This window comes from Sorghum bicolor, chromosome 6, assembly GCF_000003195.3.
Source record: "Sorghum bicolor cultivar BTx623 chromosome 6, Sorghum_bicolor_NCBIv3, whole genome shotgun sequence".
NCBI classification, from domain to species: domain Eukaryota; kingdom Viridiplantae; phylum Streptophyta; class Magnoliopsida; order Poales; family Poaceae; genus Sorghum; species Sorghum bicolor.
The window spans coordinates 56,989,039-57,013,996 of NC_012875.2; the positions used below are offsets into that span (position 1 = coordinate 56,989,039).

Consider the following 24,958-nt stretch of genomic DNA (forward strand, 5'->3'; position numbering starts at 1 on the left):
TGTCTCAAAGACTTTCGATCGGCGTGTACGAGTTCCAAATGACTCAAGAAGTCTGTCGGGTGTCCTCGGGAAACCCGAATCATCCACATTACATTCTTTTCAGGAATTCCCTCATCAAGCGTCACAGTATTACAACATTTCATAGATAAGAGAAATCAGAGTAAAAGCGGAAAGGTTACATAACATAGATTGAAACTTAAGTTCAACGGTTACAAACCATAAGTATTTAGTACATAAAAGATTCGGAACTTATTATTACATAAACCATAAGCCACACAACTAGTTTTACTTGCCCAAGGTCACACATCAGATTCCTCATCATCACTCTCCTCCATGAGAGTAAAGAAACAACGACCATCAAAAGGTTGATCAAAAGGTTCACCTGCAACATGGGTTAATAAACCCTGAGTACAAAAGTACTCAACAAGACTTAACCGACTATAAAAGAGATGAAGACTCAGGTATGCAGGCTATAGGGATTCAAGGTATAGCTTTAGCAAGATCAAAGCATTTCTTTCGCATAAAAGCTTACTAAGAGTAAAACCTACTTTCAAGTTTTAACTCAAGGTTATCATTTATGACTAACCAAGTTATTATCAAACTTTCATAAGCAAACCATATCTTTCTTATGCCAAAGATTCACTTGTTACTACGATGATGGGGTGAGGATTGAGGCTCCATATCCGAGGAAACACGGCGATTCGAATCGATTAAACCCAGCTGGGGATTCAGTACCACACGACATATGTAGAACTTAATCTTGCATATGTCAACCTTTTCTATAGATCCTCCCATACAAGAACGGGTCCAACGTCACCCGAGAGTACAGTACACCACCATCCTACAGCCAATCTAGATGTTTCCCGGTCATCTCAGATCCGTAAGGAGGGTACACGCTACTCTCGCCATCTCTCCACTCCCAGTACGCGGTTAGCCGTTCTCAAGTATCGGAATAGCTATAGGTAAGGCTTACCACCGCATGTGGGCTGTACTCAAAGGTCTCAATCACAACAGGCCAACAACGGTACGGTCCTTAATCGACACAGTTGGAGACACTACTTTAAGACTCCATTCTTAAAGTAAGTCCACCGACCGGTCTCAAGTTTAAACATTATTAACCATAAAAGTATTCCACAACAACCCTTCAAACTTTCTCATTTGAAAACCTATCTAATAAGCAAGGCTAAGCATACTAAGTATTTTCATAAAATAAGTATCAAGGTTAATATGGAAATCATCAAGGTAGATAATGCAGCAAATAGGATTCACTCAACTCCTATTCACCTAATGCATCATATTAACTCAAGTGATATAAATAACTTTATGAAAATACAAGGATAGGGTTTAATGTCCGGGGCTTGCCTTGACCGGAAGGGAAGTTCGACAACTCAGCAAAGCCCGAAGGATCCACAAACTCGGAAGCAACCCACTGAGGATCAGATTCTTCCGGAGCGTATTCTATACGTAAAAGTGCATATGCATGATTATGATATACTCATGACATGATAAAGACAGGTTACATGTTCTTGGATGAGAACAACAAACATGACTAACTCGAGTACAATTTATCTTCATGGTAAAGAAATAAACTAATCTAGCTATCAAAGCATGGATTATTACTAAACCAATTTTATCATCTTTATTAAACAATATTGGGTATCTATCAAACAATAAAGATCATATATATAAAATAAATCATAACCAGGGAGCATATCATGCTAAGTGACCACTGGTTGTCAATCAATCCAAAATATCACACAAAGCCTAAAGAAATTAATTATTTCTATTTCTTTTATAAGCATTTTAAATAGCTTTATTATTAAACAGATCATACTTTATCAAAAAGAGCTGAAATTATTCATGGAGATAAATAACAGTAACACAAGTTTATATATTAAATTTCATGATTTTTGGATATACCTATAAATTATTAAAATTCATGGAAGATTTATTTATTGACTAAAAGAGACAATATTTACATACATGCAAACTATCATAAAATAAAGTCTAACATTTTTCCTGTGTTCTAACATATTTATGTAACTTACACAAAAATTTTCATCATTTTTGGACCAGCAAAAGATTTATTATACAAAATCAAACATATACATCATAAATTGCATAAAAGAAAAAGAAAACAGCACTGCACAGTGGACGACCCGGAAACTGGGCCGCAGGCCGGCCCATTCCAACTCGGCCCGCATCCACGCTGCGCGCGCCCGCGCCCTCTCTCTCTCACACAGCCGCTGACGGGGTAGCCCCACCCGTCAGCTTCCTCTCCCACAGGCACGGCGGCTCGGCCGCGACTCCGGCGACCGATAGCGAGGCTCTTGGCCCCTGCGCGCGCGCATCGGCTCCGCCTCAACCTTGCGAACCGATTGCTACGACCTGCTAACGCTCTACTGCCTCATCTCCATCTCAACTACATCACTGGCGGACGGCCGCCATGGCCGACTGTCGGCCGGCCACTTGGGCCCGGTAGAGAGCAAACGAAAGGTGTAGGGAGGTTCAAGGAGGTTTAGGGAACACGATGCTCACGTCACCACGGCGGGAGAAGCAGTAGAAAGCTCTGGCGACGGTGGCCGTGCGGTCGGGCGGGCGCTCCTGCTCCGGTGAGCTCGTTCCGGCGATTCTGTTCGTGCCCAAAGCGAAAGAGCGAGCGCATGAGCTACTAGAACACAAGTAGAACTTGAAACAGCTGCCGGAGAAGCATGATACCGATTAGAATACCGTGGCCACGGGAAAAGACCCACGGCGGCAGTTCTGGCCGGAGTTGGAGAGGATGGAGGTGTCCCGGCGATTGAGAAGGTTATGGAGTGAGCCTGGGGGTGCTCTGGATTCGCAAAGAGGTGGCGAACATCGCGGATAACTCAATTTGATGTGAGAGGAAACGAGCACGATGAATTTGAAGGGGAAGGGCGTCGGGTTTCTTTCGGTCATGGACAGCAAACAAACGGCGGCGTCCACGTCGGTGCGCAAAAAGGAGAAGAGAGCGAGCCCAGGGCGTCCACGTCGCCTGGCGACTCTGGCAGCCAAGCAGCTGCGTGCCCTCACGCTCGCAGGCGGCGCTGCACGGGCGGTGGCCGCGCTTGGACAGAGCGCCGAGAAGCATATCGGTTACTCTAACCGTCCATATCCTCCCCATTTTGTCCCTTTGCAAAAACCGGCCAAAGTTTGAACTAAAGCCAAATTTTCACCAAAACAAAAGTTGTGCAAAATTTTGTGAGCTACAAAACATCTTTTGGTGGCCAGAGCTAATTCCGAGTGGAAATTAGCTAAATTGGCCAAACAGTTTTGAAATTCAAACTCAATTCAAAGAAAATCAAATTTCTGAATTGGGACAAATCAGAAATTCTAAAATTACTTTTGATTTTGCATAACAACTTGAAAAACTCCCAACATGAAAGTTGTTCAAATTTTCAAGCCCTACAACTTTCATGTTGACCATTTTTCAAAATTCCAAACAGATTTTGAATTGGAGATTTAAGTTTGAAAAGGGGACACTTTCCGGAAATCTGTATTTTCAAAATTACTTTGAATTTTGTACTGAAACTTTAAAAACTCAAAACACCAAAGTTGTACATCTTGACAAGATATACAACTTTGCTTTTGAACTCAACTTCAAATTTTGCTTGGTTTTTGAATTGCACAAAAGAGGACAAATCCAGGGTTTTAAAAACAGGGTTTCCCCCCTTAAGCTCTCGGAAACCTTTCACACTAGAGTTTTAAACACTAACACAAGCATCCATAAACAAAATAAACACACTTAAATTCTTAAGCACATCCAACCAAATTTAAACTTATTTTAAGTTCGGGCATCAGTGTGTGCTTAACAAATTTACGATGCAATGCTCATGATGACATGTCAGGTTTTAGTCTGCTTAACACCAAAGTGTTACAGCTGTTTTATTTTCGTCAATATTTAATGCTTCATGTATGTGCCGAAATAATCGATGTGACAGGAAATCTTGAAAACTTTTTGTTTTTCGGGGTGAACTAACGCTTTGTTTAGTTCGTAAAAATTTTCAAGATTCACTGTCACATCAAATCTTTAGTCGCATGCATAGAGCATTAAGTATAAATGAAAATAAAAACTAATTGCACAGTTTATCTGTAATTTGTGAGATAAATTTTTTAAGTCTAGTTACTTCTTGTTTGAATAATGTTTGTTAAATAAAAACGAAAGTACTACAGTAGCTAAAAACGAAAATTTTTGCGAACTAAACAAGGCCCGGCTATGGTTCGCACGTTTCGCCTGTCTTCAGAATAGGTGGGCCAGGCGTGGTCACATGGGCTGAACCACGCAGCCTTGTTTCCGTCGTGCGTGCGCCCGAAAAATGATTGGCTGTTTCCCGCGCGCGCCAAAAATTATCAGCGTGAAGTTTCGGTCCGGCCGACGGGACCTTAACAGCCCCCCTCCTCACTTTGTGGCGCCGAGTACTCCTGGGCTCCGGATCGGCAGGCACGGACGAAGCTAGAGCAAATTAAAAAGATATCTTTCTTTTATAGTCGTAAAAATTGAATCTATAATCATGATAAAAATTTGTTTCTAATAATGATTTTTCAAATTTTGCTGGGTGTCTGGGCACAACCTTTAACGTAGCTCCGCCCTTGTCGGCAGGTGAGAAGATACATCGACTGCTTTTGGATGCGTATATGTTGTGTGACTCCACCAGACAGCCACTGCAGCAGCGGCGATCCGGCAGAGCGCATGGGGAATTCGGTCATGTTGTTATGGCAGCCTGATCTGCCGCCACCGGAGACGACGGAGGTCGATGCCGACGAGCTGCGGCGGAAAGCGGAGAAGGCGAGGATTAGGGCGCCGATCCTCAAGGAGGAAGCGGAGCACCGGGGAGGTGCGAAGCGAGTTAAGGGAGCAGATGCTGCGCCTGCCGTTGTCAGCACTCGGGGGATCGGCGAGGGGATCTGACTCGCCGGTGGCGCTGTCAACGGGAACGATGACCGCCGCCAACTCGTCGCTGCCTGTTGTTGCGCTTGAGGTCTGCTGTCTTTTGGCCTTTTGTGTTTGATCACGCTTTTGGTTTCTCATTAGGGCCTTGTTTAGTTCCGAAAAATTTTGGGAAATGGACACTGTAGCACTTTCGTTTGTATTTGATAAATATTGTCCAATCATAGACTAACTAGACTCAAAAGATTCGTCTCGTCAATTTCGACCAAACTGTGCAATTAGTTTTTATTTTCGTCTATATTTAATACTCCATGCATGCGTCTAAAGATTCGATGTGACGGGGAATGTGAAAAATTTTGCAAATTTTTCTGGGAAGTAAACAAGGCCTAGCTCTCGCCTCATGTTTTCTATGTCAGCATCATGGAATTGGAATCAGAATATGGGCTTGTTTGACACAGCTCAACTTCACTAGTAAAGCTGTTTTTTTAGAAAATAGCTTCATGAGTGACTTTCTAGATGAAGCTGAGCTGTTTTGGAGAAAGTGTTTGGCAAAATAGCTTCACCAACTACTTCATGCATAGTTGAGAGAGAGAAATGAGGAAGAAGCTGCAATAAGCTACTTTTTTTCCAGCTTCATCCAACTTATGTCTTTGTGAGAGGAGAGGAAAAACAGCTTCACCCATGAAGCTGTTTTGAAAATAAGTTTTTGGCAAAAAAAACAGCTCACAACAGCTTATGAAGTTGTTGTGAGCTGTACCAAACAGGCCCTAAGTCTTTCAGCATCATGGAATTGGAATCTTTCTGATCTGATGTAATCTCGGACTTAGTTACTAATCAAACACCATGCGCTGGAAAAGGAGTCAGCGAGATGGAGTTCTTTCTGATATTTAAATTTTGTTTTTTTTTCTTCCATAATATTTATAAACTACCACCGTGGTTTAAACACAAATTTTGGATAACAATTCAAAACTTTGTTATCAGATTGCAGTCTTTGCAGTACATGCTGCAGATTTCGCAGTTTTGTTCGCTGATCGGCTGATGGATGTAAAACTGCAAAAGATTACAAGCATCTAACGAAGTTGTATTTTGCAATATCAAAATTAAAAAAATATAAACTAAACAGGAATTGCTGTGTGATAAAGGATGCCCACGGCATGTATTGTAACTTCTGCAGATCTTCTAGGAGTACAGAAAAATATCACCAGTTGGTCCAACAATTCATGCAATTCTGCCCTCTTTGCCCAAAAAAGCTAAGCTGTAGTTCATTGTAGTAAAAAGTAGCCAAATTTAATGATGTACTGGTGTTTAAAACGTTTTTAAAGTCAAATAAATAAAGAGTTAAGTTTTCATGTCTGTTCTTAACACAGAATCATGATATTGATGGTCTATTCTTTCTGTCATTATGATTTGAAGTTGCGGCTACATTTTTGCTCATCTAAAAGAAACGTTCATGCAGGATGCACAAGCCCACCCAAAAGCAAACGCACTAGCAACCGCGCCGACCAAGTGGAAGAGCTCTGATCGTGCTGTCGGAGCATCGGCACTTCGACAGTATCGCTGGCTCCAAGCAGCAAGAAGCAGAAGAATACATTAACCTGCATGGTGTGTGGCATGATGGCATCACTGCAAACAGCGAGAAGGTCATGCAAGGCCACCTCAATGGGAAGGTGCACAAGAGGAAGGTGGTAGCACTTCCAGAGCTGCCAAAGATATATAGTGCCAGAGACGGAGAAGGAGAGAGGGCTCGAGGCAGGGGGAGAAGAGGCACTGGCACTGATGAGGTGCAAGACAACAGCTCAAATTCCACGAAAGCCAATGTGGAGGTAGGTTTGGTGCCGTCGGCGGTGCCGCAGGCACATACTGCTGCCGACAAAGAAGAAGAATCAGCCCTGTCGTTGGGAACTCCAGAAACGAAAAACACTGTTGCAATGGCATTGGCATCCATGGCAGTAGATGCAGATCAACCAGCAGAAGCTCAACTTGATACTTGCATTATGGAACCAGCTGTGGATTGTGAGATATTATTGAGGAAGCTGAAGGAGAGCACGCAGCTGCTGGCTCCAATGGCTCCGTAACCCAAACCATGGAATCCATGAGAACAAATGACAGCACTGCGCCTGGCAAGCCAATCAAGTGGCCTACATGGATGCGATAAAGACAGCATGATTCTGCACCTCTACACTAGCACACACTGGGGCAAAGCCAGTCTTGCAGAGAAAAAAGAGAAGGAGCAAGCGTGCATGGCTGCAGTTGCAATGGTGGACAAGGATGGCGAGGTTGGCAGCATGGCAAGTTAGCGAGGTTCTGGTGGACGGTGGACCGAGAAGTGGCGGTCGGTGTGTGTGATCATAAATAACTTGAACGTAGCATATTGACTAGTACTACTTTTTGAATCTTGGGGTACTTCTATGACTATATATGGTTACATTGATCATATATAGCAACGTGAGAAACCAACAAATTTTGCGTATTTGCTCAGAGCTCAGTACATTGTCATAGTTCGCCTCTTCGCTGTTTTAGCTCTATTTGACTATTTCTGTTTGAGATGCATATGCATGCATGTACGCTCTATTAAGTGTTCAGTATAGTTCTTATTCAGTAGTATTAAGTAAGTATTAACAAAACTTTCAGTAGGAACTATACTGAACACTTACTTAATACTACTACTGAAACTGAATAGGTATGGCTTATTAATAGCATTCAGTAGAGTCGGTTTGGCTGAGCACGTGATAAAACTGAAGGTTCGTTTTCATCATCTCACAAAAGTATGAACAGCAACATGTCTTCGATCTTGATGATGTAAGGGGGGAAATAACATCAGAGTATTAGAGCCTGAACCATAATGATTTCATTTTCATATCAACAAATATTAGAGTAACGTCCGTTTCTTAAAGTTGTACTTGAGATTTGTATCTGATATTTTGGTTCACCCTGCTGAACCCTGTGTGCACGAATAAATAGACTTGACGTGTTGATAAAAAAAAAAGCAGGCATATGGGTTCTGATTGTTGTTAAATGCTTAGCTGGAGTGATTGCAAGAATCTTCAGAGCTAGAACCATGGCGAAATAGATGACAAGCTTGAACCAAATCCGACCGTACCTGGACAGGGGCGAATGCAAGTAGATACTACTACAGTTTAGGAGGCACAGATGCACTTACGTATGGCAAAATATAAAGTTAGCAGTGAAAATTTCACAATAAGTGTATCCACAAGATAACCGCTAAAGTGCATGTCATATCATGAATCCACTGGGATTCGTACGAGATCAAGAATTCGGAGCACGAGATATGAAGAACAGAGTATTTGGATTGGGATAGCAGTGTTCAGAGAACAGATTGGGTTTCAGAGTTTCAGTTCTTTGCTAGCGTTCGGACAGAAACGCGTCGTCCGGCAGACTCCCGCGCCCAAATTCCCGCCTCGCACGTTTAATGGACCACGACGATTCTTTTTCTTCTGTGTAGGATATCGACTGGCACCGTGGACTATATACTTAGGCCTTGTTTAGTTCTAAATTTTTTTCAAAATAGGAAATAGTAGCAATTTCGTTTGTATTTGATAAATATTGTCCAATCATAAACTAACTAGGCTTAAAAAATTCGTCTCATCAATTCCGACCAAACTGTGTAATTAGTTTTTATTTTCGTCTATATTTAATACTCCATACATATGTTTAAAGATTTGATGTGATGGGGCTGAAAAAATTTACAAAATTTTTTGGAACTAAATAAAGCCTTAATGAACCTTATTGACTGTTTGTTGGCTGGACTATTTTGACTGTTTTTTAACTGTTTCTTTTGAGAGGGAGCTATACATTTTCTAAATGACTGCTATTGAATGAATTAGTTGATAATGGTTTTAGTGCCGAAAATTACATTTACCTCTGCAGCGCACGTCGTTCTCAGACTGTTTCCAAATTAGACCTTTAATGTACTTTTTCTATGGCCGGTGCTGATACGTATTTATTCTCACCCATACTAATTAATTTTGGCTCGTGGCTTTACCATGCGCAGCTGGTGCGAGGAGATAGTGCAGCAACATATCCATGTTAGTTACGACGCATGCACATAATGGCTTTTAATGAAAAAAGTCATAACTCCTAAACAAAATATCCAAATTAAATTTCGATTACACCATTTGATTTCTTGTAATAAATCCTTCAAAACAAGATCTCACATGGATATATTTAGATAAAATTTTAATAACGAATAATTATCATATAAAGATAGAATATTTTTTGTATTGAGCATGTTTAAGGTTTAAAAAATAATGTTCCATCTTCATAATAAAATATTCTAAGAACCGTATTGGTATTATAAACATGGCGACGATGTTCCATCTTCATTAAAAAATAATGTTCTATCTTCATAAGAGACGATGTTCCATCTTCGTTATAGTTAGCAAATCAAGTATCCAAATTAAATTCAGATTGCGCTATTGGATTCCTTATACTAAATGCTTCAAAATAAGATCTCAACATGAATATATTCAGATAAAGTTTTATTAACGAATATGTATTTCATAAAGATAGAATATTTTCTTTTATTATTGAATAAAGGTGGTGTTCTAGATTCATAAAACAATATTCCGCCTTCACAGAAAAATATTTTAAATTTAGAAAAAACAATATTCCATATGAAAACACACTTAAATGATTGGTATTATAATACCGATAAATAAATAAAATAAACATATAGAATTATATAATAAATAACATTACACAAGGGGAACATCATGCGTATAATATAACAAATGGAACATGGGAAAATACTACATAACATGTTGTATAAATACTACATAACATGTTGTATGAATACTACATAATATGTTGTGAAAATACTTAAAGATAATCATACAGTATCTCATTCATCATGTGTATACCATATACAATAGAATATGGAAAAAAATAAAAGGCAAACATCACATGTATGTTAAGTGAACATAACTAAATACATTACGGAACATCACTAAATATATTATAGAACATCACAAATATATTACATGAACATCACTCAGTACATCATAGAACACCGCATGTATACTAAGTGAACATCACTAAATACACCATAGAACATTACTAAATACATTATAGAACATCATATATATATATTACCTGAACATCACTAAATATATCAAAAAAAACATCACATGTATACTAAATGAACGTCACTAAATTCACTATCGAACATTAACATGAACATCGCTAAATACATCATAAAACATCACTAAATACAATATAGAACACCATTAAATACACTATAGAACATCACATATATATTACGAGAATATCATTATGTACATCATCATATATACTAAGTGAACATCACTAAATGAACCATCGAACATCACCAAATGCAATATAGAACATCGCCAAATACAATATAGAATATTGCATTATCAGATATATATTACACAAACATCACAAAAAAAACGTAGAACATCACAAAAATACCACACGAACATCAAAAAAAATATCATAGAACATTACATGTATAACACATGAACATCATAAAAAATCATAGAACATTACATATACTACATAAACATCATAAAAAACATCAAAGAACATGGTATTGTATACCACATAAACATTGCAAAAAACATCATTTTACATCACATCTCATGAAATATAGAAAAGAAAAAAGTAAATATAAAAAATAATTAAGTAAGATAAAGTAGAAAAATAAAAAATCTATAAAAACATAAAGAAATAAAAAATCTATAAAAACATAAAGACAAAAAAGAAATAAAAAAGAATAAATAAAACTAATTAATGATAGTAAATAAAAAATAAAATAAAAAATAATATGGAAAATTGAATGAAACAGAAACAAAAAATAATATCACTCGCTTCCTATGGTATTAGTCCACTAAAAAATTAAACAACCACCATAGAATCAATATCAAGACGTTTGTAGCGTTTCAATCACATGCATGTATGTATTCCACAAAAAATAATCTAATAAACACCTTTATAACCAGCAATAAATTAATGTGTTGCCAAAAGAAACAAAAAAAGATGAATGAAATAAAAAATAAAAAAAGAAAGGGAAAAAATGAAGCACAAAAAGAAATAAAAAAATAAAGGAAAAAATAAAAGAAATATAAAAATATAAAATAACATAAAAGAAAAAGAAAAATAAATTGAATCTATAAACATGAATTAGGGAAAAAGAAAAAGAAAAAACAAAATAAAGAAAAGAAAAAATACTAAGAAAAAACAAATAGGAAAACAAAAAAAATAAAACTATACAACAACGGGCAGGAAGGAAAATAAAAAGATAAAGAAAAATAAAATAAAATAAGAAAAAGAAAAAAGAAAAGAAAAAAGAAAAAGAAAAAGAGAAGAGAACTAACAGCAACGATCGGGAGGGAAAAAATAAAAGAAACATAAAAAGAAAGAAAAGAAGAAGAAAAGAAAAGAAAAGAAAAAACAAAAGTGAAAAAAAAAGGAAATCATACGTACCTGCTAACCCGTCGTGCGCGCGGAAGTAGCATCCCAAACAAGTTGGTAAAAATTACTTATCAAATCTTGAGTTTTAGCAAGTTGCTATTTCATTTGGCAAGTCAAAAAAAAGATCTCTCTCCAATAATTTGCTATTACAACTTGTTAAAAATAGAGGATACCAGATGGGACCCGCCTGTCAGTGATGAAGAAGCCCATCACCGGCTGCGTCTATCGAAATCATCTTCTTTCCCCTCCGGCGGCATCACGAGCCCAAATCCGCTCAACTCCGCTCAACGACGGCGAGCGGCACAGAGAGCCAGAGGACGCTGAACTCCGCTCAACTCCGGGTGCTCTTTTTTTTGCGAGGACATCACTGGGTGCTCCTGATGAGATCACGGGACGAAGTACATGGGGTTGGGCACCTTGAAGACGCGGTCCCCGGCGCAGTCGCCCTGCAGGTTGCTCCACTGGTCGCCCACGTTGCTGCGGATCCGACGCCCCTGGCGAGCTCGTCGCACAGCTTCTCCAGGCGCTCAAGCTCCGGCGTGGCGTCCGCAGCGACGCCTCCACGTCCACCAGCGCCTCCGCTCCGGCCAGCGCCGCGCTGCCGCGCGCGTGGGCTCCTCCTCGGCGCCGCTTCTCCAGGCGCTCAAGCTCCGGCGTGGCGCCCGCAGCGACGCCTCCGCATCCGCCAGCGCCTCCGCTCCAGCCAGCGCCGCGCTGCCGCGCGCGTGGGCTCCTCCCCGGCCTTCGCTTCTCCAGGCGCTCAAGCTCCAGCGTAGCGCCCGCAGCGCCGCCCCTTCTCTCTGTTTCGTTGCAGGTGCGGTCACGTGTGGGGGAAAAACGCCGATAGCAAGTTGCTCCGCGCGCGGAAGAATACGCGCGCGAGGCCGTGATTTGGCAAATTGGGAAAAATAGCAAGTTAGTTTAAGGAGTTGTTGGAGAGGTGATTTTGTGATTTTGCCAAATTTATAAAGATGGCAAGTTATTTTAAGGAGTTGTTGGAGATGCTCTTACAGCCCGCCCTTTATACCGGCCGCAGCCGGCGCCATCCAGATCCAGCTAGCACGGCCCCATGGGCGGATGGGCCATGGCACAGCCTCCGTTGGCCCACACGTCAGGAGTCACCAGACCTTCAATCCGAAGCCCCACCTGTCAGCCACTTGGCGAGTCCGCCTTCCCGCCTGTTGCCGGATCGTTAACAGAATAACAGCCTGCGTCCGCCTCTTACTCCTGACAGTGCACACCTCTTCAGTTATTTTGCTCTAACGTTAGTTGCCACTGGTTACAGGAATGCATATAAATAAATAAAGCTTTCGGAGATATTTTTCTCCGGCCCTTTCGAGAAACATGCACGTTTGACCGCCCAACAAGCACTCTTAATATTTTAATCTCACGCACGGGGAGAAAGTAAAGAAGTAAGCAAATACTACACCTTAAATTTCCGCAACGAGTCAATGCGCTGCGGCGTGGCTGCGTGCAACTCTCTCTATCCACTAAAAAAAATAATTTCTAAAGTTGTCTTAAGTCAAATTTTTAAAATTTTAATCAATTTAGTATTATTAGGTTCATCATAGAATATATTTTCATACGATACGTATTTTATATCATAGATGTTGTTACTTTTTTTCTATAAAGTTAGTCAAACTTAAAAAAAATTAACAGACATGGATTCTAAAAATTGATTCTTTCATAGATGGAGGGAGTAGACCATTAGCTAGCTAGGTTAGCTTAATTGTATGATTACAATGAGCACACGTCGTTAGGTTGCTTAATTTGCTTGCATGTTGTGCAATTTGCAGCACTTCCAAGCGAGTATTTATTACAATGGTGGTACTGGTATGTGGTATAGGAGCACGCGCGTACGTGCCTGAGAATGGCTGGTTGCATGCGCGCCATATATTTGAAGCTGGTGTTGATGAGTTAACTGAAGCAGGTAGCTTGATGCATGCACTTTGACGAGTTAGTTTAGTTGCCTTCTTTTATGATGTATATACTAGGAACATAACGAGGTGTTTGGAACTGCTCTGCTTCCGTTTTACGTTTTTTAGCTAAACGGTTTTAGCTCCACCCACTCCGTTCGAGAAAAAAATATGGAGTTGTGAGAGCACGTAAAAAGGTACTCCACAAACTCCAGTTTTTTATGGAGTTGCTCCATGGTGGAGTTTGTGGAGCAGTCCCAAACACCCCCTAAATATCACAATCGTTTATTTGAAAATATATGTGAACTTAAACGTCATATATATGGTTTCTAATAAATGATTCCAAATAAAAAAAGTCATTAATTAGAAAATTGTAGAAATGTTTTTAGGTCATATATATGGTTTCTTAAAAATCTACTAATTTATATTAATGGCAGTTGACATAAAGCATACTAACTTCCAAAAAAATGATTTCTAGGAGCTTATGCTTTATGTCAACTGTCATTAATATAAATGTGTGGATTTTTGGGACGATTTTACTAACTCAACCATTGAAAATCGTTTTTTGGGAGGTTACACAAGCTTTGGGCCACCGTTGTTCGATCGGTGGGGTCTAGCTGGATTAGTACTACAAATGTACTAGTAGTCACTAAAATCATTATTAGTGCAAATTGTTGTAGGGTTGTGATGAGTACACGTCATTGGGCAGCTTAATTTGCATGCATACGCAAAATGGACCGCTAAAAATATACAAGTGAGGAATTTACAATGACAATCGCTATAGGAGTGAGATTAATTAATGCTAGAGTTCCTAACGGCAGTCCAATTAATGAAATATTTATTGTAGAAACTGCCCAAACTGGTTTCCATCCGGATCAAATTGCTCCGCCGTCCCATCGCAAATTCCTGGCGCGCGCTTCGTCCGCAATTCCTGCCCTCTCTCACGCGTGGCTGTTGCCCGTTGGGTAGGATCTAGTTGGTTGGCGACGAGCACGTCCTGCTTCTCGAACAAAAGTCGCAGCTCGATCTTGCCGCCGGCGGCGGCGTGAGCATGGTGCGCGGCGGCTACGGAACCCGTCGTTCTAGCATGCATCACGCTCGCATCTATCGTTATCCATCGGTAGAGCAGAACTTGCATAGGATCAGTTGTACACGCGTGCATGCCTGCTGCCGAAATATGACACGATGATTTGCTTCTTTCTAGTGCATGACAAGCTCACGTTTTTTTATGGGTCGTCACTAGGAAAAGAATTCCTCACCTGGAGATATATTGCAAAGGAGTGGTAATATAAATTACCACTAAAAAAGATACAACATGATCGAGAATGCACACTTACAACACACCACCGGCCGCCAACCACAAAACACAGAAAGAGGAACAAAGAAGACTTATGCAAATACTAGTTTCATGTGTTGTTCTTTGCTGCAAGATCGATGTTTATTCTGATCTGCTGAAAGCGATCAGGCTATATGGTTACTTACCATAGTTGATCTATTTGTTTTATTACATTTAAGTTATCTCTTCTTATATATAAACTACTGTATTGTAGAAACCGTAGATTGCGAAGGTTAGTTTCTACTGTGGAGATTAATTAATTGTTCTCTTTCTCTCTTTGGAAACTATCTCAAGAAATTATAGTATATCCCTTGGGGCTGCCTAAGTAACAGCTAAAGGATGTGCGCCGCCAGCCATTTGAATTCTCGTGGTGATGAGTAATAAAATTATTGGCCGAGAGCGAGGCAGCTAAGGGCGTCCGCAAGTACTCCAGTACTACTGTATACTAGCTATACGACAGTATCAACGAGATGATTTGGCCGTTAGCCGTTGGAGCTGGGGGGAGATCAAGCAAAAGAGAGGTGATCGAATCGCATATTTATATTGATCCGATAATCTTATCGTAGTCGTCGTAGCTGCTAGCTTCTGCATGCATGGCGCTACTGTTATCCATCGAGGAAGCATGCATGCACGGACGTGCGGAGGAGATGGCGATGGAGATGCTGGCAGCCAGCATGGCTAGGATAGCTGTCATATAGTGAGACAGACGAGTCACGACGACGAAGTTGCGGTGACGTCAGCAGTGATGCATGCATGGCGTGTGTATGAGACACCGTAGCATTCGAAAAAGGCACGAGCTTGTCTGGTGCGCAGTGCAGCAGGGCAGATGGACGTGTGGACCCTTTGGTAGACACAAGCGTCATCTGGACGGGAGATTTAATTTTCAATGAAGAAACCCCCACAATAACTTTCATACGACGCATTGAGGAAAAGATAAGTAAATCAAACAATTATTTAAAAAAAACTATTCTAATTAATCTTCTGTAACCTTTTAACTGGACTCACCGCTTGCTGAGAAGTTAGAACATGAGTTTTGGTGCTTCCGATAATATATTAAAGGTTGTTATACTCACTATATAAACCATGAGCATGATGTCAGGCCCAAAAGGAACAAATGGTACGCTTACCATTGAAAACTTTGAGAAAATACAGGACCTATAGAAGTTTTTTTTATCATAGTATACTTTTTTTTTGCCTATAAATCTATACTTTTTCATAGACGGGTGTAGTAGCTTTTAATTTGGTATATTATAATCATTATCGCTGCTAATAGGCATCGGGTTGTTCTGTTTCCTAAAGAATTTTGTTAGACTTAACGTTGTTTGACTTCGCATCAAACTAGAATGTCAAGTTTTTTTTTCTGGGACGGATGATGTATAGTACAATATAAAAAAATTGAATAGTAAGCACTAGATTTTTTTTTAAAAAAACTTGAATAGTAAGCACTAAATTGATGTCACAAATCGACGCAGAAGTGCTAAAACAACCTAAGCTAAAGTTTAGAGTAAACACATGTTAAAAACTTGCAGAAGTGGTAGTGCAAAGGATGAAAACACAAATAGAGTAACATATAGAATAATTGATAAATTTATCTTAAACCGATAGATATTATAGAATATTTAATGAGATTGGTGTCAATAAATGAGAACAGAGAAAGTAGAAATCATCAATTTTAAATTAGCTATGTGTACCAAATTTATTTATGATTTTTTTAGCGATCCTGGCTTATTAGCACAAACCACGTATTTGAAAGCTATATATCTAGAAAAAAAATTCAATACTACTTATATGACACAATTCTTTTGACGGTGCTAAGGCCAGTCTCAATGCATAGTTTCATGGCATAGTTACCAAGACTATAAACTAGGTAACCGTGCCACGTAAACTCTTTCATTTAATGACCCTGTCAAGTCAGCAATTTTGCTTATGTGGCATCCTATTTAATGTACATGACACTCTCATAAAACATGCATTGAAACTGGTCTAAAGCAAGGGTTAATAATGGGCAATGCAACCTGGCCGGCTGGCCTCGTTTATTCGAACACCTTTAAATTCGTAGTGTGCTATAGGGCAGTAGCCAGGATTAAAGCAGGCCTTGTAGTTTCACCCAAAATTTTAAAAAAATTCAAAATTTTTTATCACATCAAATCTTACGACATATGCATGAATTATTAAATATAGATACAAAATAACTAATTGTACAATTTGTCTATAATTTATCAGACGAATTTTTTAAGTCTAGTTAGTTATAATAATTACCAAATACAAACGAAATGCTACAATATCAAAATCTAATTTTTTTTGTTGATCTAAACCAAAACCAGGCCTGAATAGGATAGAGTAGATGGTGATCTCATGGCCTAGCTGAATCCACGAAGATGGCCACCCCTCAGCGAAACCGTTTTATGGAGCTGTGCGTGGGCGTATGCATACACAGCCGTTTGGAGCTGTCCGGGCGCATGCATGCAGCCGTTTCGATTCGCTCCTAGCTGTCCATTCATCTGACAGGTGGGCACAGATAGACCACAAATGGAAGCATGCAGGAGCATCGTGGGCCATGCATGCGTGCGTGCGTGCGTGCCTGCCAGCATGCATTCGACCGTATGACGAGACGAGCACGCAGCTAGCAAATTGCTACCCGTCCACACGCACGATCATTCTGTTAAGAGTGAATGTAAATGAACAGTGAACAACTAGTGTCTTTCATTGATCTCATAGAATATATACAAGTGAAGGGGGGCATGTCCGTACGGACACAACCGTTCAGTTTACAGAACCACCGAAGAGACATGCCCCTTCGGAGATTACTAACTGCTAATCCTATGATTAACTGCTAATCCACTTCTCTAATCTTGTTGTATCAACGGATGAGATCATTAGTGATAAGGTGTCTATTCACCAACAGACACCGTTTCGCAACACTCCCCCTTGATCGAATCTTCCTTTGAAATCAATGTAGCTGTAAGCTTAGATTCCTCGAAAAACCCTGTGGGAAAAATCTGAGGAATATGTATGTACGGATATGCTGTAAAACTCCTTTAAACCTTTATAGAAAAACAAGGAGAAGGTAGCATATACTTGTGTGATTTAAACAAACCACTATGTCATTGGTATTCCAATTAAAAACCCCAGTGGGGAAAAATATTGGAGATACGACATAAAGATAACTCCTCTAAAAACCGTTTAGGAAAAAAGTGAGGAGCCATATTAAGAGATATGTCGCTAAAACTCCTATAAAAACCCAGTGGGAAAATCAGGAGAAAAATATGACGACATACTATAAGTATTGCCTCTTGAAATAACTCTCATGAAAAACCTTTTTCAAGGAAAAACCATGGATGAGTTGGGAGGGCAATGTGTGTCTTTGATATTTCCCACAAAAACCCCGATGGGGAAAATAGAAAATATGACACATGCTTATGTTAATATTACCTCATTAAAAACTTTAACAAGAAACCTTTTGAGTAAAACTTGTGAAAGAAAAGAGTATAATATGATGCTGGTACAGGTGGCATCTAGGAGATGTCTCCCCCCGATTCTGGCAAATCTCGAAGTCGCCTCATACCAATTCCATGTACCAATTTTTGAAACACAGAAGTTGGTAAGGACTTAGTAAATAGGTCAGCGAGGTTATCACATGACTTGATTTGCAAGATGTTTATTTCCCCACTTTCTTGTAATTCATGGGGATAAAACAATTTAGGAACAATATGCTTAGTGATATTGCTCTTTATGTAACCTGTTTGCATCTGTGTAACACAAGCAGAATTATCTTCATAGATAATTGTTGGTGATTCAATTGAACCAATACCACATGACTGTTGTATGTGGTTAATCATTCTGCGAAGCCACACACATTCTCGTGATGCCTCGTATAAAGCAATAATTTCAGAATGATTAGTAGAGGTGGCTGTTAGAGTCTGCTTAGAAGACTTCCATGAAATAGCTGTACCTCCATGTAGGAATACAAATCCTGTTTGGGATTTTCCGTTATGAGGATCAGATAAGTAACCAGCATCTGTATAGCCAATCATATTGGGATCATGATTTTTCGTAAAGAATAAACCAAGATCCTTTGTGCCATTAAGGTATCTGAGGATACACTTTGCTCCCGTCCAATGACGGTGAGTCGGGTCCGCACTATGCCTAGCTAGTAAGTTCACTGCAAATGCGATATCAGGCCTGGTGCAATTTGCAAGATACATAAGTGCGCCAATGACACTGAGATATGGGATTTCAGGTCCCAACGTCTTCTCCCCAACATCCCGTGGTCTAAATGGATCTTTCCCTAATTCTAAGGAACGAACAACCATCGGGGTTTTATTAGGGTATGATTTATCCATATTGAATTTCTCCAATATTTTCTGGATATAGGCTGATTGATGCACTAAAATCCCTAAAGGACGGTGCTCAATTTGTAAGCCTAGGCAATATTTGGTCTTTCCCAAATCCTTCATCTCGAATTCCGTCTTTAGATGTTTGCGTGCTTCTTCTATATCCTTTGGACTGCCAATGATATTTAAATCATCAACATATACAGATATAATACAAAATCCCGTTTGAGATTTCTTAATGAAAACACATGGGCAATCATCATTATTGGTGTATCCTTTGTTTAAAAGGAATTCACTCAGTCGGTTGTACCACATTCGTCCCGACTGCTTCAAGCCATATAATGACTTTTGTAGTTTTACACAATACATGTTACGATTTGCGTTTGGATTCGGAATTTGGATTCCATCGGGAACCTTCATATATATGTCCGAATCAAGTGACCCATATAAATATGCTGTCACCACATCCATCAACTGCATAGATAGATGATTTTGAACTGCCAATGATATTAAGTATCGGAAAGTAATTCCACTCATTACTGGAGAATAAGTTTCATTATAATCAATGCCGGGTCTCTGCGTGAACCCTTGTGCTACGAGCCTTGCTTTATATCTCACCACCTCATTGTTCTCATTCCGTTTCCGAACGAAAACCCATTTAAAGCCTACAGGAAAGACTTTGGAGGGTGTGGGCATAGCTTTTGTGAATACCCCTCTTTTAGTGAGCGAGGCTATCTCAGCTTGAATTGCTTCTTTCCATTGAGTCCAGTCTGAGCGCTTTTTGCACTCTGCCATGGTCTTAGGATCTGGATCATTGAGAAAGATTTCTGCAATTGCTGCGGAGAAATACATGTCTACAACAGTAGTCTTACGATCGTATGATTCACCAGAATCAATATAATTGATGGAAATTTCTTTCACCCCATTATTTGACTCAACATTTCCCAAAACTATGGAGTCAGGGTGTTCCGATGTCCCAGGATCAGAATTTGGATGCACCGTTGATCCGGGTTGTGGATTAGGTCCTGGTGTTGGACTTTCATCCACTATTGGGTGTCTAGCAACATGAGGTTGGCTTGGATTTACTGATTTGGAGGATCTAGTCCTCGGTATCCTCGGACGCTTGCTTTGAGCATTATCCTTCGGTGCGGCCGTACTTCTCCCCCTCTTCTTTGGAAGTGGGAGTTGAATGGTTTTTATTGGTACCTCCACTCTTTCAGGCGCATTGCGAGCAGGATAAGAGGATTTAGTGACACCCTTATAATCAGTAAATGCTTCTGGCAGGTTATTTGCAATATGTTGCAAGTTTATGATTTTCTGAACTTGTTGTTCAGTTTCTTGAGTACGTGGATCTGAGGGGGAATTGCCTTGGGCATTCCAGTTGATTTCCTGGCATTCACTTTGGTACTTGAAATCTCCCCCTAATGCTGGGAAATGGTCCTCATTGAATATGCAGTCAGCATACCGGGCCGTGAATAAGTCCCCTGTAAGAGGCTCGAGGTATTTAATAATCGATGGGGATTGATATCCCACGTAGATACCAAGTTTCCTATGTGGACCCATAGAGGTACGCTTAGGTAGTGAGATCGGTACGTATACAGCGCAACCGAATTTTCGCAGATGGGAAATATTTGGCATATTCCCACGTACTAATTGCAATGGGGAGACAACATGGTATGCAGTTGGACGCAATTGAATTAAGTCAGCAGCGTGTAAGACTGCATGACCCCAACATGAAGTTGGTAGATTGCAATTTTGTAGTAGTGGTCTTGCAATGAGTTTAATTCTTTTAATAAGAGATTCTGCTAAACCATTTTGTGTATGGACATATGGGACAGAGTGCTGAACTTGAATTCCTAAAGCCATACAATAATCATTGAAAGCCTTTGAGGAAAATTCAGCAGCATTGTCCATTCGAATTGATTGAATTTGATGTTCAGGATTATGTGCTCTAAGTTTAATAACTTGAGCAATAATTTTTGCGAAAGCATGATTACGTGTGGACAAAAGACACACATGAGACCATCTAGTAGATGCGTCTATTAGAACCATAAAATACCTGAACGGTCCAGACGTTGGTTGTATGGGGCCACAAATATCTCCTTGAATGCGTTCAAGAAATTTTAGTGGCTCATTTTGGATCTTGACGTGCGATGGACGCAAGATCAATTTACCTGTAGCGCATGAAGTGCACATAAAATCTGAAGATTTCGGAAATTTAGCAGTATTTAACTCATGACCATTTGAATTGCTGATAATTTTCCGCATCATCCCTATACCAGGATGACCAAGGCGATCATGCCAAGTTTTGAATGCATCAACATTCTGAAAAATTACCTTGTACGCAACATGTGGCACGGGTTTGATGTATGTGTAGTACAATCCGGACGGAAAAGAGGGAATTTTCTCAACAATTTGTTTGCCATATCCATTGTTTTTAGTAACAAGGAGAATTTCCTCATTATTGTCATCAAGGGTTTCTATATGGAAACCATTTTGACGGATATCTCTATAACTTAATAAGGTACGCTTTGAATCGGGATATAATAATGCATCCTCAATTGTAATTTGGGTACCCATAGGGAGTACGATAATGGCACGACCTGAACCAATTATCGTAGCATCGCGCCCAGCGATTGTCAAAACATTTCCTTGTCTTTTAATAAGAGTTTGGAAATATTTTGTTTCCCTAAGAATAGAATTAGTGGTACCGCTGTCCACTAGGCATAATTCCTCTTCCATCAGATCGACCCCCGTAGAAACGGTGGTCGGTACAGAGGCATGAATTGCCTCTGTTGGTTGTTCTTCTTCCTCAGTTCCTGAGAGCAACGTGTCTGATAACGTGTTAAGAGTGAATGTAAATGAACAGTGAACAACTAGTGTCTTTCATTGATCTCATAGAATATATACAAGTGAAGGGGGGCATGTCCGTACGGACACAACCGTTCAGTTTACAGAACCACCGAAGAGACATGCCCCTTCGGAGATTACTAACTGCTAATCCTATGATTAACTGCTAATCCACTTCTCTAATCTTGTTGTATCAACGGATGAGATCATTAGTGATAAGGTGTCTATTCACCAACAGACACCGTTTCGCAACACATTCTATCCTGCGATACATGACGCATCACTTGTGACACGTGGTATAATGCATATGTGTCCAACGACAAATATACCAAAAAAAAAAAAACATTTGCTCTACACTAGTCCTGGATCGAGATAACTTAACTAACATTGGTCCCATTGAAAGGATTCGGTCGCTTCAGATCAATATCACCATATCCGGCCGATACCCTTCCTGCGTCGTCGTCGTCGTCGTTGCGTGCGCGATCCATGATGATGTGGATGTCCGTCTCTCTCCGGCCCTCACTCGCTCATCACTCCCTCGGAAACCAGTAGTACGTAAGTTCAACAAACGATATCCGCTTGTGATCACGCATCGGATATTCCGGATACGTCGCGGATCCTCGGATTAGGTGGTCCATGCTGCTCGCCTCGCCTCGCCACACAGAACGTGCTCCTGCATGCCTGCCGATCCGATGTGACCTGACCGGTGACACGGTGACCCAGAGCGCGAGCTGGCCGGGCTCTCTGTCGACTGTCGTCTTCGTCTCCCCGGTCGGCCGGCCAGCAGCAGCCTTGTTGACCAACTACTACAAGCAGCAGCAGCTAGCTAGCTTTCCACTCCACCACCACCACCGCACCAACAGTACGAATGCGACCATCTTCTCCAATCTCCCTCTGAATCTTTCCTGGTGATGATTCTCAATCCGATCTCCTCGCTGCTACTTTTCGCCATTATTACGTACCCCCAACTAACTGCTCAGCACCACATTCATTCATTCATTCCGCTCAAAGTACGCCCTCTGCTCACTACTAGTGACTAGTACTCACCATTTTTATTTATTCTAGTGTTTTCTAATCCTCACCTCCGGGGTTAATTAATCGAAAAAAAAAACCTCACGCGAAGACAGAAACAACTCCCCCCCCTAACTTTGATGCCCCCCCCCCCCCCCCACCCATCCCTTTCGTAACTTTGATGTTTTTTCCACCGTACCTCGTAATGACCTATTTCTTTTATCGTTATGGTATTCATACGTCAATTTTTTTTTAAAAAAAATAACTATTTCATAGAAAATTGTAATGTATCTCCAAATAATTCTATCATGAAAATAGATTTTCAACGATCTATCTAATAGTAATATATCATAAATATTAACATTTGTCCCCCAGTAATCTTAATTTCTTGGCTTCTTCGCCACTAGTCAGCTCGTCATTATCCTCCCGCTGGTCAGTGGTCACCAGTGCTCCACATGCACTCTGCTCAGTTTTCAACACATAACCGGGTTTATGAGAACGCCATATCATGCATGCATGCCCACATATGGGATTTAATTAAGAGAACTGCATCTCCAGTTCAGTACTCCATTTCAGTTCCGAGGCAACAAAAAAAAGGCGATGATAGATGTGGATTGCTCTGAGCTTCACAGCAACCTTCAGCTGGTGAAGTGGACCTCTCACTGTATCCAAACCATATCATTGGCCGGAGCTGATGATATACATCCCAACCGCCACGCTTCGTTCGTCACTCGCCACAAAACTAGACTTCTTTTTTTTCTTTTCTTTTTCATCAATCAATGACTAATAACAAATACAATAGCAGTCGTCACCATAATAACCACACTATACAGTAGACTGTGGTACTATATATATACACATATATATGCGCTCTACTATATACTAGGTCAATAAGGATATATATATATAGCTCTCGATTAGCAAGTGATCATTACTGAATAATATACGCAACTAACGAGAAGATTCTTAGAGAGGGATTTCTCAACTGTATTCCACACGCAGACAGTTCATATGCATGCACTGCTGCTACCACTAGTCGATAGTGTCGTCCCTGGACCTGTATATATAGCCAGGGACTCTAGCGAGCTTTCTTCACTCCCATCCCATCCAGACAACAAAGCACAAGATCGAAGAACAAAGAGCTGCTTTCTGCTGCTGATAGCTCCTACTGCTCCATACTTACGGGCACTGGTCACAATGGAGAACAAATCACCCTCCTCATGCGTCAGCGCAGCCGCCACATCCACCATGTCAGCCGGCGAGAGCAGCTGGGCGATGCACATCGCAAACTTCCTGGCCTCCACGCCGCAGCAAGAAGGCATCAGAGAGATGGATGATCAGCAAGCGGCAGTCTCTGGCGGCAGCAGCTTCTCCTCTGGCTTCTCTTCTTCCTTCGATTCCTTTGGCGACGACGCCTCCTTCATCACGTCTGAACTCATGTGCGACGACGACGACGAAGAGGATGAGTCCCTACAGGACACGGCCTGTTCTTCTGCAGCTGGCCACCAAAAGGTCAGCAAAAAATTCTCTGGTTAGGCCTAGGCCTTTTTTTTTTTTCAAACAGTATAGCACATAGCTTGTCTTCTAACGTGATTGTGGACTCTCCTTGTGCAGATGGTCACCATGGAGAATTTCGATCTGAAGCAAATGTCAGCCATGGATGCGAAAGAGTTCAACATGCCCCAGCTCATGGTATGCTTGTTCTACAGCCTTTAGCTAGAGTTTAGAGCTTTACATCTAATTTTTGAAAATGGTGATTAATTAATTGCCTCTTGTACTTACACCTGTGTGTTCTTGGGATATTGCAGGCCAAGTACTTGGAAGCTATGGGTTCAAAACAGCAGTTGATTGGCGTGGATCAACAAGCCATCAATAGTTTTAGTACCAACGAGAAGGCGCTATACGAGAGTAATGAACTGAGGAAGAAAGGGCTTTGCTTGGTCCCTATCTCTATGTTGATAAACTATCTTGGATGATTGTTTTCAATGTATACCACCAGTATATTCAATGCAAGTGTATACAATTATTATAGTTCATACATCACGCTCTTCTGTCAGCTGAGCGAGAGAACCTACTCCCATCCAGCTGTTGAGCTGTCTGATCATATATATACCATTCAAATAGAAAAAAAAAGAAAACACATATTCAA

The 24,958-nt window shown here is 40.5% G+C and overlaps 1 protein-coding gene across 1 annotated transcript; it reads left to right on the forward strand.

Annotated features, from left to right (window-relative positions):
- LOC8074738 lies at positions 23,636 to 24,849 on the forward strand. Its single transcript, XM_021462462.1, has 3 exons — positions 23,636 to 24,321; positions 24,424 to 24,501; positions 24,618 to 24,849. Exons 1-3 carry the CDS (start codon positions 23,821 to 23,823, stop codon positions 24,783 to 24,785), a joined length of 747 nt encoding a protein of 248 aa, XP_021318137.1. The 5' UTR covers positions 23,636 to 23,820; the 3' UTR covers positions 24,786 to 24,849.

What these genes read in the sequence shown, in the direction of transcription:
- LOC8074738 (XM_021462462.1), top strand. Translation starts at nt 23,821, where the DNA reads ATGCATGCACTGCTGCTACCACTAGTCGATAGTGTCGTCCCTGGACCT. An exon ending in CTGCAGCTGGCCACCAAAAG is followed by an intron (nt 24,322 to 24,423) that starts GTCAGCAAAAAA and finishes CTCCTTGTGCAG; the next exon opens with ATGGTCACCATGGAGAATTT. An exon ending in TCAACATGCCCCAGCTCATG is followed by an intron (nt 24,502 to 24,617) that starts GTATGCTTGTTC and finishes GGGATATTGCAG; the next exon opens with GCCAAGTACTTGGAAGCTAT.